The following is a 15,387-nucleotide window of genomic DNA, read 5'->3' as shown; positions in this document are numbered from 1 at the left end:
TGCTTTGAGAAGATTCCATTGGGGAATCTGATGGGGGCATAACTGATTGGGGCATCATGTACAACGGGCAGGGGCTCTGGCTCAGTGGAAGAGCCTCTGCTTTGCATGCAGAAGGTCCCAGGTTCAATCCTTGGCATCTCCAGTTAAGAAAGACCAGGTAAGCCGTGATGTGAAAGACCTGTTCCTGAGACCTGCTGCCAGTCTGAGCAGACGATACTGATCTTGATGAACTGATGATCTGATTCAGTATGAGGCAGATAACATATGTATTCATGTGGATGGAAACAAGGAAAAACAATTACATTGAGTAGACACTGGGGCCGTTTGGACATTACCCGAGCCATGTGAGTGCAGCTTCCACGCAGTAGGGATAAAGTTTAAATGGATCCATCACAGGAGCAGAGACTGACCATGTCACCCCGGTCACAAAATCAGAGAATGTTGATCCTTTGAGAAAGACCGATGCAACCGGTTCTGAGCCACTGGACTGGAGGAGGGGGTAGCATTTAAATCACCTCTGGAATTGAAATGTGCGTGGGGTAGCATTGAATCTAGTGGACTCTTAACTAGAGATGGGCACGATCCAAAAAAAAATTAACGATCCAGCTGATCGTGGATCGGCACCGGCGACGATCCCGAATTAACGATCCACACCAATCATCTCCCGTTCCCGAGCTGTGGATCGTGGAGGCCAAAGCGGGCCGCGCTGCTATTCCCAGCTATGTGGGAAGGTGGGTGGTGGCAGCGGCCACCGGGCCTGGCGGGCACATCTCCGCCTCCCCTCAGGTCGCATTCAGCAACACAGGAGGTTTGTGGTTTTTTTCTTTTTCTTTTTTTAAATTTTTTTTTATTGTATTGATATCTTTGTTTACATAGCCATACATAGTCACTTCCATTACATTAACATAATCCTACATCAATACAACCTTTTCCTCTTTATATTACCCTCCCCCCCTCCCGTAAGCGACCAATTGGAAAATAATACTTTATACTTGCAACCATAAGCACACCCTTTGGATTTTGTCAAATGTATATTTGTTGGCCCCCCCTTCCCTGTGTTTGGTCTGTGTTTGGCCGTCAGAGCTGCCTATCAGGGTGTGCAGGGATGAGATTGGAGTGCCCATGGCTACAGAACATCCACTTCCCCCTCCCTCCCCTGGGTGTCTTCTCCCAACTTGTGACTGCTTTGCTGCTCCGTAGTTGGAAGGAAGCCCTGCTGATCAAGGAAAGCTGGGCTTCCATTCGGGTTTCCAGGGCGACAGAAGGAGGGCAAACAGAGCTCAGGCTTTCCCCTGGCTCCATTGCCAGGGGAATAGATTGCTGGCGCCTGAGTGTCTGGATCCCCGATCCAAGCCCGAACGCAACGATCCAGGCCTCTCCCGATCACTGGATCGTTGGCTGTGGACAATCACGATCCGTCGGGTCATGATCGTGTGATCGCCATTATCGTGGGTTTTTTCGATTGTAATGCGGATCGTGCCCATCTCTACTCTTAACACCTGTCATTGGTAAGCAATAGAGGGTTTGCCAAGACCACAGCCATACAGCCCAGAAAATCTACAACAACTAACGTTCTTCGGCCGTGAAAGCCTTCGACAAAATAGATGGTTTATTAGCTTATTTTAATGGGTGAGCAATTGTAGTGTCCTCCGAACACTCCCAGGAAGCCCTGTATAGTTTTCACAGTCAACACAGAACACTAGAGAAGCATCTTGAAAATGTTAAATTATTGTCGGGGTGGTCACAGACTCTGAACGGAGAAGTCATCAATATGCAGGAACCTCTTTGCATCGTGTTTTTCATCCCTGGATGTGCCCACAGCAAAATCAAAACACTTAGCAGGCATTTCTCTCTGTGAGTCAGCGTGGATATGCTGAGCTCCTCCTGGGTCGCTGTGCCAAATTTGTGAGCTGACAGAGGTGTGAATCCCTTCCCACAATATGATTTGCTCACAGGAGTGGCATAACGCTGGCATGTTCCTGTGAGTAAAACGAGAACAGGAGCCTCCATTTGCAAACATTTTCCAGAAGAAACGAGAAGCCTTCACTGGATAATGGGGCTGTCCAGCTAAATGGATTCCTTGGGGAAATAGAGCTGGGGGATTTCGGTACTTCCACGTTTGCATAATTTTGCACCCAGCACAGAATCTAGCATGTTATTCAGAGAATGTCAACTTTCGTTTGGGGGTGGGGTGGGGGCTGGGAAGCAAATTGCTAGCCCTTGTGTTTGCAAACATAAGTTAGAAACCATGCAGATCATCCGTAAAATAGTGTAGCGGTTAGAATGTTGGATTTAGAGATGCGGAGAAACCCAAGGAGCTGGTGAGGGTTAGGGTTAGACTAAGACTGGGGACTGCTGATTCAAAGCCCACGCAGGGGGCGGGGATTGGATCAGTCATTCTCTCCCAGCCCAACCTACCATAAAGGGGTGTTGGGGAGACAGAGAGTGGGAAATGACACACAACGGCCTGAACTCCTTGATGTTCAAGATTAAAAGTCAAGGAGATTTTCCCATCCCTATAATGTTCAGTCTTGAAAACTCTCTGAATAGCCTGAGGCACTTCACTCGCAACATGCAGGGTTATAGAGAAGGCCAGCTGATAGGAATCATCCAGTGCTCCTTGGTGCAAGAATGGAAAAGAAAAGTTTTTTGGGGGGGGGAATCAGTGGGAGGGCTTCTAGTGTCCCTTCCCCACTGGCAGACCTCCTGAGGATACCTGGTTTTTTGGCCACTGTGTGACACAGAGTGTTGGACTGGATGGGCCATTGGCCGGATCCAACATGGCTTCTCTTATGTTCTTAAATGGGATGAAAATAACGAACCAGTTTTTATTCCCTAGACCCAAAAGGATGTGGATGACTGCTTGAAAGATTTGTGTTGCCTTGCTTTTTGTACAGATCTTATATATCAGATGGAGACTGTGACAGCTGCAAATGCCAGTGCCGCCTCCACCGAGGAGTTTCGGCAGAAGCTAGCTGAAGTGGATGCGATGCTCAGGCACATGAAAGCCAGGGATTTTAGCATCCAGAGAGCAGTAGCTGTTGAAGAGCATGAAGAAGCTAAAAAATGTGAGTGTAACAGAAACGGCAAGGACAGACTGGGAAGGGGCTGGAGAATCAGTCAGGGGCAAACGCTCTTTGGAATCCCAAGGCCCTTTTCCTGTGGATAATCTGGTCAAACCCTGAACTGGATAGCCCGTGCGAGCCTGATGTCGTCAGATCTCAGAGGCTAAATAGGGTCAGCCTACTTGGAAGACTAGGGTTACAGAGGCAAACAACGGCAAACATGGCAAGAGAGTCTGTTACTCTCTTGCCATGAAAACCCCACCAGGGGTTGCCATAAGTCAGCTGTGACTTGAGGGCAGGATTTCATTTTTTCAGTCTGGCCAAGGACCGTGCTACCAATTGGCACTTGAAACTTCCAGTTGTAGGTACAGGAAGGTTATAGTGCTGATCTAATTCCAGGAAGCTGATTCTGTGTGCAGCATTTGTGGAACCTGGTTATCTTGTGCCAGTCACGACCTAAAGCCTGCAGGATCTGGACTTCCCTGACTTGAAAAGAATCTCACCCCCATTTATTGTCCCGCCTACTGCCAAGTGCTCAAGACAGATCATATGAAAGCTTTCTGTGTTCCCAGTTTATCTACGTTATGCAAAGGTCTCTTCTTTCTAGTTGCCCAATTCCCAAGCAGTCTCCTTGTGAATCTGACTGATAAGTGATATGTTATTTATTACTCATTTAAAAATTGTACCTTGCCTTTCTGCCCCATCAAGGCAGCTCACAGTTAAGCATTGTAAAAACACATCATAAGGACAAAACTAACATTCGTATTTAAAAACACAGAAAAAGAGTCATTAAAACATAGAGTGGGAAGGAGAGATGACTGAGGGAATTCCAGACCAAATTCAAAAAGTCTTCACCAGCGGGTGGAAGACAGTGACAGAAGACAGACAAATATCCCATTTTCATAGAAAGGGCAAACGTGTCTCATAAAGCAATTGTTGAAGCTTGTAGTCCGTGAGATTACCTCCTTGTCTGTCGTGATCGGCAGAACATTGAACTAGCAGTCACCGACATGTTTGCTTAAGTCTGTCATTAATCATTCTGATCTCGTGTCACATCAGTGCTGCAGCGGGTGAAAACTGAGCTGTTTAGCAAGCTGGAATCCAATCAGGAACTGGTGAACAACATCAACGACAGATTGGATCAGTACAGTTCGGAGCTCATGGACCTGCGAGATGCTCTGAACGAAGCTGTCAATAAGACCCGTCAGACAGAGGATCTGAGCAGCCTAAATCGGAATCACCTGGAGGAATTCCAGGTACCGGGAGGAGGCGCTACTGCACCTAAGGGAACTGAATGAATTGAAGTCACCCACTGTCTTGATTTGTGTTTAAAGCGTGTCAGATACTGAGATGGACTCCATGACATCTTCTTATCCTTCCTTAAACTTTATCTAGCTTGTGTGTGGTTGTCTGTCTGGCAGAGAACCTGTGGGAAGAGGGTCTGCACTTTGGGGGCACTTTTAATACGTGACCTTGCTGGCTTTTGGGGGCAGGCTGCTGTCATTGATACCGCTTGTGTCCCATGTCTTATAGCAAAAGAGCAGGGAGCTGCAGGAACAGTATGGTATGATCCAGAACACTTTGCTTGTGGCGGAAGACTCCCTGGCCCAGGTCTCTGATCTCCTGCAGATAATCGACAGAGTCACAGAGGTAAATGGTACAAAAGCTCTGGTCCGACATCGGGATTGTCTGAAATGATGACTGTAGGTTGCTGATTCTTGTCACGTGGGGAAAAGGAGGTGAGCACAAAAGGGTAGGATTTTAGCCGCGAGTATCTTGTGAAGAGTAGGCAGCGAAGTAGATAGAAACACGTAATAGTGCACTGAGGTTGTCTCAGATTCCTCGTGCAGAGAGACTGCTTTTCCCAGGAATGCTAGAACAGAAAGATGCTCTGTATGTGTGGTTTGCCTGTGGTAGCAGTCTTAGCCACTTGCTGTCACCTTTCCAGTCTTTCGTCCTCGGATGTGACTAAAAGATTCACCCTTACACACAAGCAGGTTTCTGAGGTGTCCTACAGTTCCAGAAAGCTGTTTGTGCACCCTGGGAAACTCGGAGAATTTTCCTGGATTCCAAACTGATTCATTTTGTATGGGTTGGCTCTGCAGAAGCATTTCACATTCCTCTAGCACGAGGAGTCTTTCCATTAAGGGGGAGATGCCTTGCACGGGAGCAAAGCGCCGTCGGTAGGGGAACGGATCTACCAAATCCAACCCTCTGTATTTCAAAGGTGACCACAAAGCTAACTCGAACAGCCTGCGTTTCCCAGTACTCTGTGTAAATTTTTAGATGCATTTTAGAATAAATTGAGAAACTAGAAATGGGTTCATCATCATGCCGGTTTGTCCTGTAGAACTGTTTTCAAACCAGTGTCACAGGAAAACTGTCAAAAACTTTGAGAAGACGAGGCTCATTATTTCCTGCGAACAGTGGCAACTGATCGCTCCAGCACTTAATACCAGGGAAAGACCCACGTACTAAACTGGCACTGCGGTAGGACTCAGATACTTAGATGCTTTTTGTGCCCCCCGTCCTGCCTAAGAGGTGAGGAAAGAGGCTAGCAAGACTTTCAAAGCAGATGGATGCCAGCAAGTGATCCTTGATGCTCTTGCAGGAGTCTGAGAAAGCAGCCGCCAAGCTGGACGGAGCCAAGTACCCTCTGTCACAGAAGGCGAAGGAGTATTCTCTCACTAGCACCAAGATCCCCATTGTCGAGGAGGCTGAGGACCATGCAAAGCTTCTGGACGAACTCGCACGAAACCTGTCCAGGTATCTGCTCCTTTGGTTTCTTTTCCCCAGGCTCTCATTTGCGAGCCCAGCTGTCCTGAAAGTTTCTTTGTAATATACAAGTTGAGAGTTCTTGTTCATCTCTTACCCGGTGTGCTTTGCATTTGGGTTGGGTTTGCTTTTACATGTTCTCCACTCAAAATTCTGGAAGATTTGTTTTATTTGGTTTGCCTTTCAAGGATATACTTTGTAAGTCACAGTTAAGAGCACGTCCATGCAAATTGAAGACCCCCTTCATTTCTTTCTGTAGTTCAGATCCCCACAGTGTGGCAAACTGTGTAAGAAATCCATGCACGCAGCAGGAAAAGGACACAGAGATAAGGCTACCCCCCTTTTGGATCAGGGTCTGGTGTTTCTCAACTGAGTCTGCAAGCCTTTCTGATGCAACCAAAATCTAGAAAGACTCTTATTTCTCTCTCATTCTCTGTCATAATGCAGGAGCAGAATGCTAATAATAACAACAACAAATATTAAGAATAATAATAATATTTGATTTATATACCACCCTTCAGGACAACTAACGCCCACTCAGAGCGGGTTACAAAGTATATCATTATTATCCCCACAACAAAACACCCTGTGAGGTGTGTGGGGCTGAGAGAGCTCTGGAAGTGCTGTGACTGACCTAAGGTCACCCAGCTGGCTCCAAGCAGAGGAGTGGGGAATCAAACCCGGTTCTCCAGATTAGAGTCCTGCCGCTCTTAACCACTACACCAAACTGAATGCTAGATCTCGGGGCCTCTTTTACCACTTCCCATTCCCTACCCTATACTTTTGTTTTATTTATTTACTTCATTTATACCCTGCCTTTCTCCTCAATGAGGAGGAGCTGTTTACATTGTTCTCTCCTCCATTTTATCCTCACAACCTCCCTATAGGGTAGGTTAGACTAGCAGTGTGTGACTCTCCCAAGGTCACTCCGCAGGCTTCCAGGGCTGAGTGGGGATGCACACCTGGGTCTCCCAGATCCCAGTCCGAGTCACTGGCCACTACTCTGTGTTGGCTTCAAAGACACGCTACGTAGCCTATCAGCACTAAGGGAATGTTGGCAGCACTCTGTAGGAAGCTCTCATCTTCCACTTTGGAAGTCTCCGTCTTGACATGGGAAAACACACACGTGCTTCAGTAAGCAGCTTCGCGGTTAAAGCTGCGGTAAGGGACCTGTAGCTGTGGCTTGGCAGCACGGGCCTGCTGGGACTCTTGCTAACCTCCCCTTCTGTTTGTCCTGCAAAAACAGCATCATCCACGGCACGAACCAGAACGGGTTTATTCAGCGAGCCATCAACGCCTCCAACGCCTACGCCAGCATCATTGAAGCAGTAAAGGATGCTGAGAACGCGGCCAATAAAGCCAGCCGTGCCGCCAGCGATGCTTTGACGGTAGGGAGCCTTTAAAATCCTGGTCTACAGTTAGAGCAGCTGGCAAGACTCAGCAGATCGGGAAATGCAGAGCAACCCCGTGAATCTCTCCTGTGCTTAAGTGAGTTGGTCTTTTTCATCTCGCACAGCAGCGGTGGTTGTCAGAAAGAGCAGGCTCTCTGCGCATGTGATTTGCCCCCTTTTCTCTGGAAAGCTTCCAACAGGCATCTCTTGTATAAGGGCTTGTGGGATGAGAGCCAACCTGGCAGACGAAAGCACAAAAGGAACTCGACAACCGGCAGTCTCTGCCAGGGAGCTGTTGGCAGTCCGTTTGCTCCTGTCTGCCACCTGCCAACCCCCTTATTTTAAGTCTTGCAGGGCCACATGGCCCAACATGGAAAACTAGATTATTCCAGGAGATTACACAGTCTCTTTAAATTGTATTGATCCAGCAAATTGGATTGCATTTGGCTTATCGAACACTCATTCAATTTGGAATTGGCAGGATTTTATGTGAAGGAGTACTCACCCACCCACTTCAATGAAAGGAACTTACCCACCCATTGCAAAAAAAAAAATGTATGTTACTTTGAGCAGTATAAGGTGGACAGTTGGTTGGTCACGCATATCTGTCTTGGCACAAGCATCCTTCCCCCAATGCAAGAGGATCAGCGAACCTCTTGGGTCAGGGGAACGATCCTTGTCCCCAGGACAAAGAGGTGCTGCCAGTAACAGAATAGAGCCACAGGATCCAACCCAGAACGTAGAAGAGCATTGACCAGGATCTCTGAGGAAGGGCAGTGAGAGTGGGGTGCACTGAGTGGGTTACCTGTTAGGCAGAGTTTGAACAGGCGGCTTCTGTGTGCGCAGAACGTCATCCTGGAGGATCTTGGAACCAAGTCCAAAGAGATGAAGAAAAACAGCAACGCCTTAGAAGAGGCTGTGAAGAGAGAACAGAAGAAACTCAATGAAGGTAAGCGAGAGAGAGAGAAAGCCGGACAGCGCCCTCTCCGGACCGGTGTACGCCTTGCATGGAGGGTCTTTCCTGGTTCTGATCCCAGCCTCTTTGCCACCCCCCCCCCCCAAAATACGCTGCCTCCCAGAAACTCAGTCCTAGCAGCTGCTGATTTGGAGCCTGTAATCGCCTGGTGTCCAAAGATGATAAAATCTGAATGAATTCGCTGCTTTTGCGACTGGGCAATGGGAAAACATCCCCAACCTGGATCAAGAGCAAGTATTGGGAGCATGTCACAACACTCGTTATGTGGGTTAGAAGATTCTCCTCGGTCTCTGGAGACATTCATTTTTGAGTGGATGCCCGCTCTTTGAGGACATTCAGCGTCCATCTCGGCCTTTTGCCGGCTCATTGCCCTCTTGTACTTAAGGAGGGCCAATATCTGACGTTTACAGGACACTAAGGGGTTACTGTTGTCTTACAGCCAGAGGCTAGTTTAGGTGGGTAGCTGTGTCTGAAGAAAGGAGATGTTACTCTCAAAAGCTTATGCACTGAAAATCTGGTTGGTTTCTGAGGTGCCACTGAAAATCTGGTTGGCCTCTAAGGTGCTATAGCCAGAGGCTGTAGCCACTTAGCCACCCTACCCTTTATGGTGTAATGGGCAGTCCTTGTTTCTGTAACCACAGCAGTCGCCCTGCCCTCCCTTCCCCTGGTCCATCATGGTGTAGGCCCAGAACAGGACTGCAGCTGGCAGCAGCTCTTTCTCAACCGCATATGAAGGCCCCACTGCTGTCCGGGGGCCCACATAATCCAGATGTGAGCCTCCAGTGGGAACCCACTCTTTCCATATTCCTGTACTTGTATGTAAACTGCTTGCCCACGTCGAGCATGGATTCTCAGGCAGGAGAAGAGCATGAGGACACATAGTATGTTGTCTTGCACTTCCGAGATATCTAAAATGAATAGTCTACAATGTGTACTGTTACCAACTGGCTATATGATCAGAAAACCATGGCTGGAAAGGATTTGGGTGAGATAGAGAAGGGGACGGGAATGGCATAGGTTCATGTACATAGTGTAGCTGAGGAACAAGATATGAGTGTTTGTCTGTGACGGGTGAAGAACTGTCTCTTTCCATACCATCCAGCCCACCTTTTAAGATCTGCCTCTAGCTTTGCTTCCCATGCCCCTGTCTTCAGAGGTGAGGCAGGTGGTAACTAAAGACAGGGCATTTTCTGTGGTGGCACCTTGCATTTGGAACACCTTCCCTCTTGAGGGTTGCCTGGCACCTACTTTACTCTCTTTTAGGTGCCAGGCTAAAACACATCTTTTTACCGAGGCTTTGCATTATGAGCTTTATCTGATCAGCTTTTTAATGGTCTTTTTCTGTTTTAGGGACAGTTTTTATTCTGTTTTTAATGACTTGTGTTTCATACTGTTTTTTACTCGTGAGCCGCCTTGAGCAAGACTCGAGAGGGGCAGAATAGAAATATTCTAAATAAAATTGATGGAAACAAGCCTCTTGATCTTGTTACTGATTAGACATTTTGTTCCACCGATCCTGATTTGTACGCATGCAACCTTGTACTTATGAAAGTATGTTTATTTCAATCCAAGAGATCAAGGGGGCCTTGCAGGCGGCCAAAAACCGATTGGCTGACATCCAAACAGAGAAAGAACAACTTCTGAACCAGCTGCACTCCGAGAGAAGCAAGTTGGATACAGTCCAAGGTCTGTCCATGTTGCAGTTCCTTCATAAAAGAAGATTATATCAAAATCTACTTTAATTTGACACACTCTAGTCTACTGTAATATTTTTAAAAGAATGTTATTTTTCTCTGCAAATCTAAGCAATATGATGCCTTTCTAAGACCATGGAACATTATGTGTTTCGACAAGTAAATGTAACTGCTTTAGATAGCACTGTATGTCACTTTAGGATGGTAAGATGTACATATTTGCCACCAAAAGCCAAGTAATGATCGATTCAAGACCTTTCACCTATGTCTGAAATGCACAACTTTGAATGCACGGAATTAACAGAGTTGGACATTTGTGAGATTCTTCTTCTCTGCCCCCGCCCAATACACACAAGTTTGAACCTTAATGCTTCATTGTGGAGCGGCAATTGTCTCTTGGAACGCAGTCAGCTTTGGTGTTGGAGACTGGACTCCCCTCTCTTTAAACATCTCTACATAGGAGTCGCAGTGAGGCTGTATTTGGTTCAAGACTGTAGTTCTAGCAGAATTCCCATGCGTGTGCACTTTCTCTCACATGCACACCACTGCTGTTTAGAAAAATGTAAAGAGAGGTTCTGATCTCAGATCTGCAGCATCTTGTCTAGTTGCTCCCTGAATTTTCGCCCATTACGTTGGCTGGCTGATTTATTCGCTCAACTTGAAATGAACCTGAGGCAGTTTTGTGGGGCAGGCTCGTGGGACGTTGTCAGCTACTGATTCAAGAACCTTGCTTCCTCAGTCCAACTCTTGGTAGTTTGCCATGTGTGTGTGTGTGTTTAAACAAGTTGGCTTCTTCCCTTCCCAAGATGGCACCACCGAAGCAATCCAGAACGCCAAAGATATTGCTGCCCAGGCCAATGAAACCGCTACCAAGATGGCAGGGAGACTGAGCAGCATGAAAAAGGATGTGGAAATGTGGAAAGAGCAATATGGAGACCTGAAGAATGAAGACTTAAAACAGGCGGTTCAAGATGCCAAGAACACTGGTACGTAATATCCATGTCGGGGCCTGGCCGTTCTCCCAGGGGAAGAGCGGTTGTGATTTAAAGATGATTCTCACTAAATAGAAGGTCCCTTGGTACAACAGCTTTCGCAAATAAAGAGTTGCCAAAGTCTAGAAAAGGAAGCTGTATACATTTTAGTGTTGTTATTGTTTTTATATGAAAGGCCTGATAGATTCCTTTAATTTCCTACCTACTGTACATTTCTCCCCAAACAAATATACTGGCAACGTTTCATTCGATTATTGTTTGTGACAGAGTTGTTAAAGTGTCAAAGATTAGCTGCTCTACTTTGCCTTCCAGCTCTTTTGAATAGGTTTGTTAGAGAATTAATAAGCGTCCGTGTACCTTTCCTAGTCTGTAAACAGCTTGACTCTCTTCTTATACCCTGTTGATTTTGATGAGTCAATTGCCACCGAGACAGACTCCGATTGTCAGAGCAGATATTAATTTGAGTTTGTCTTTGCCGTAGAGAGTGAAATCAGCAATTTCACTACCATTGCTTCTCGCCAACAACATGCTCATCCAGCAGGGATTCTGTTTGACAGAGGCTCCAATTGAAAATTGTGTGATCGTGACGATCACAAGGCTTGCAATGATTTGCGGTGTTGTGCATGGCCATATCTTCCCTTAGGGGCAAAACACTGGGAAGTGGCTGGAGTTGTGTCTGGGTCCTCTTTCAGGTCATGGGCTTGAGGAAATTTTAATAGTCAAAGTAAGAGCACAGTTCTTGGTTTCTGAATATAGCTTAGGGCCGCTAGACATGACTTATGACTCACTAAGCTGACCATAGCAGCTCTGCAACGAGGTCAGTAAACCTCTTATTTCTGCCTAAAACTACAAAATGGGAGAGAAAGAAAGAGGATCAGCCAAACACCTGCCAGACCACAGTATGTAACCTACAGGGTGAAAACACACCAGTAGGAAAAATAAGTCTCACAAGTCCAAAATCCACGAGAATAATCAGATAAGTCAATGAAGCTGTGCTTTCCTTAGACACCACCATAGACATAAATCAAGCAAATATCTCAAGTCAATATCCAAGGAATCACAATGAGTCACGCATTTATGTCTATGGTGGTTACACATCGCCCCTGATGACGTGGCATATACGAAACGGGCGTTTTGGGCTACGCTTGTTGCAGCCCTTTGGATGCAGCTCCACCTAGAACGAAAGCACAGCGTCATTGACTTATCTGATTATTCTCGTGGATTTTGGACTTGTGAGACTTACCCTTGGGACGTCTTCCTATTTCAACTTCAAGTACTGTGTGTATAGTGCACAGGGGCACATGGTTTCATTGTTAACGTGGACCTGGTTTTGCACTTTTGATTTTTGTTGATTGTGTTGACTGTATTTTGAGAGTTGGTACTCCATTATAACATTTTTGATACATTTACTGTCTGATTTTTCCTACTGGTATGTTTTCACTCTGTTGGTTACCTTTGCGAGTAGGTTCCTCTTCTGTGTTTTCCTAGACCACAGTATGTGGCTGGAGGGTGATATTCTGCTTGCAAGCTGAGCGTGCCTGGTATACGGCACTGTAGTTAAGGATAGATGCTCTTAGCATCCCTGTTTGTACCCTATTTTCCAGGTATCCACCTAGTTCATTTTTTAAATCTCTTTTTTTTTATAAAGTTTTTTTATTTTTTAATATCTAACATAAAAAACTACAGAAGACTACAAAAGTATAAAGGGGAGGGGAGAGGAAAAAAAAAGGGGGAAGGGAGAACTGGGGAAAGGGAAAATCAACATACAAACAACAAACACTACACTACATGTCTTGTATTCCCTTCATACTGCAATTTTTCTTAAAAATTAACTTTCTAATATGCTGTCAGATTGGTAGGTCTTATACAATACAGATTATATTCAGGATCAGAACTTCTCCCCCCCCCTTGCATCTCGGTCTTAATTCTCTCTGCGCAGCTCGAGCTGCGCCCGCTCTTTCCTCCCCCCCACTTTCCCCTTCAGACTTCGAACTTTCTTCCTGCTGAAACTCCTGATGGTTGAACAAAAAGTCTGTCAGCTGCGCGTCCGATGTAATCTTGTAAGTTTGATCTTTATATCTGAACCAGACGCCTTCTGGAAACAGCCACTTATATTTTATATCACATTTCCTCAAGAAAGCCGCAAGTCCTTTATATTTGAGTCTTCTTTTACGAGCCAAAAATGGAACATCCTTCAATATTTTAACCTTATTGCCCAAATAGTCCATGTCCACATTATACGAATTGTCTAAGATGGTGTCCCGAATCTTCTTAGATGAAAAGTCAATAATAATCTCGCGAGGCAGCTGCCGCTTCATTGCATACTTTGAAGATGTCCGCCGGACTTCCAAAATATCGTTTTTTATCTCTTCTTTAGTTGCCTTTGCGAATGGCACCAAAAGTCCAGACACCAAATCTTTTAAATTTTCACTTTGCTCTTCTTTTACATTTTGAAGACACAATACCGTTTAGGCACGGTCCACTTGTAATCCTATTATTTGATTCTCCAAAAGCTTCACTTCCTTACTTGTTGCTTTCATGAGTACTGCGTTCTCGTGCGCAGACTGCTCTGCTCCGGTCGCTGTTTCTTTAATGGCTTTCACCTCGCTCTCCACTGAATCAACCTTTTGCCCCATTTCATTCAATTTCGCTACAAAGGGCTGCACAGCATCGAAAACTGCTCGTCTCACCAGCTCTTCCAACGTTTCCCCCTTCCCCTGTAACGTCGCCATCACTGATTTACTCATTGCTGGGCTCTGCTTTCTCGTCGCCATCTTAGGGGGGGGGGGGGCCAACTAAGTTCCGAAACTCGGTGCAGGGGAAGAAGTCTGCGCCTTTTTAGCTTCAATTCCCACCGATCCTTCGCATACGCTTAAAAATCAGAAGGGATTCGCTTACTTACAGGTCTTCACCTTAAATCTGCTTATTGCCGTTCTCCATGGCCTGGCAGCACACGCGGTGCTGCGCAAGTCTGCCAGCCTCCATTGGAGCAAGCGGGCAATTTACCCCCTGCATTACTTCCAGAGGGTTCTTCCCGCGGCGCCCCGGATCCAGGCTCCCTCCCTGGGAGTCCTGGAGGTTAACCCTCGCGGGTCAACCACCCAGTCAGCCTGCTCAGACAGTTCCCCCCGGACCTGCGGAGAGGAACGTCCGACATGGCTGGGAAAATGAAACCGAATCTTTTTTTTTTTTAAATCTCTGTTTACTTCATCTATGCCTCTCTTTTCTCCCTAATGGGGATCCAAAGCAGCTTATATTGTTCTCCTCTCCTCCGTTTCATACTCGCCTTAATCCTGTGAGTTGGCTGAGACTGTGTCACTGGCTCAAGATCACCCAGTGAGTTTCCGTGGCAGAGCGGGGATTTGAACCTGGCTCTCCCAGACCGTAGTCCGGCACTAACCACTATGCACCACCGACTCATTAGCAGCTCACGTGTTTCGTTGCGCTGACCTTCCCATTTCTTGGGCTGCTTTTTCCTTTCCGGTGGTGAATTTCTGCCTGCCAGTGTCAAGCTTGGAAAGCGCCATCCCCCTGCTCCTGGGCAAGCTGAGCAATCTGGAGAACAGGAAGAGCCACAACGCAACTGTTTCAGACAATATCCTGCGAGTGCGCAAGCTGATATCCTTGGCCCGAAATGCTGTCAGCAAGGTAAGGACGTGGGAGAGTTCAGTGCAGTAGCAGTTACAGGGGACAGGCCGTGGCTCAAGGGTAGGTCATCTGCTCGGCATGCAGAAGGTCCCAGGTTCAGTCCCCGGCATCTCCAGTTAAAAGGACTAGGTAGGAAGTGACGTGAAAGACCCGAGACCTTGGAGAGCCACTGCCAGTTTGAGTAGACAAAACTGACCTTCACGAACCAGGGGACTGATTCAGTGCAAGGCAGCTGCATGTGTTCCGTTTGCACTGTTCTCTGCAAACGGAGGACTGAATATCGAGCCTCTGACATGTTCACTCCTAGGATGAATCCTTAGGAGAAGATCCAGAGGAGTTAGCCGTGTTAGTCCGTAGTAGCAAAATAGAAAAGAGTCCAGTAGCACCTTTAAGACTAACCAACTTTACTGTAGCATGAGCTTTTGAGAACCACAGCTCTCTTCATCTGATGAAGAGAGCTGTGGTTCTCAAAAGCTTATGCCACAGTAAAGTTGGTTAGTCTTAAAGATGCTACTGGACTCTTTTCTATTTAGGAGAAGATGGCAGCTATGCAAAGGAATATGTTTGTAGATCGGCAGCAGCCCAGGATTGATGGCTGTTTAGCTTTTACGCAGATATTTATAAATACCCAAGAAATGAGAGAACGCTGATTTATAATGCCAGTGAAGGGTTCAACTTGCAGCAACAGTTTAATGCGAACAACCAGGAAAAACATTCCAGCAAGGCTAGGCTAGGCATTACATTCCGCTTGCCCAGTAAAAGTTTTTAAGGGGAGATTGGATGGAAATGGTTTGGGGACAACAAATCCTACAGCAGGTTCTGCGTTTGACACTTCTGCTCCAAATC

The 15,387-nt window shown here is 46.5% G+C and overlaps 1 protein-coding gene across 1 annotated transcript in view; it reads left to right on the top strand.

Moving 5' to 3' along the window:
- The window catches only part of LAMA5 (laminin subunit alpha 5), a 267,511-nt gene that overhangs the window by 218,997 nt on the left and 33,127 nt on the right, over positions 1–15,387 (top strand). The window contains exons 52-60 of the mRNA XM_054980364.1: positions 2,898–3,068; positions 4,125–4,321; positions 4,599–4,715; positions 5,677–5,831; positions 7,087–7,228; positions 8,078–8,180; positions 9,780–9,893; positions 10,708–10,887; positions 14,399–14,541. Of these exons, the coding sequence (XP_054836339.1) occupies positions 2,898–3,068; positions 4,125–4,321; positions 4,599–4,715; positions 5,677–5,831; positions 7,087–7,228; positions 8,078–8,180; positions 9,780–9,893; positions 10,708–10,887; positions 14,399–14,541 (1,322 nt within the window). The remainder of the gene's footprint in view (positions 1–2,897; positions 3,069–4,124; positions 4,322–4,598; positions 4,716–5,676; positions 5,832–7,086; positions 7,229–8,077; positions 8,181–9,779; positions 9,894–10,707; positions 10,888–14,398; positions 14,542–15,387) is intronic.

The sequence above is a fragment of the Eublepharis macularius genome, chromosome 5 (genome assembly GCF_028583425.1).
Source record: "Eublepharis macularius isolate TG4126 chromosome 5, MPM_Emac_v1.0, whole genome shotgun sequence".
Lineage (NCBI taxonomy): Eukaryota > Metazoa > Chordata > Lepidosauria > Squamata > Eublepharidae > Eublepharis > Eublepharis macularius.
Note: the sequence above shows the minus strand (reverse complement) of the source record. Positions and strands in the feature narration are given on the sequence as shown.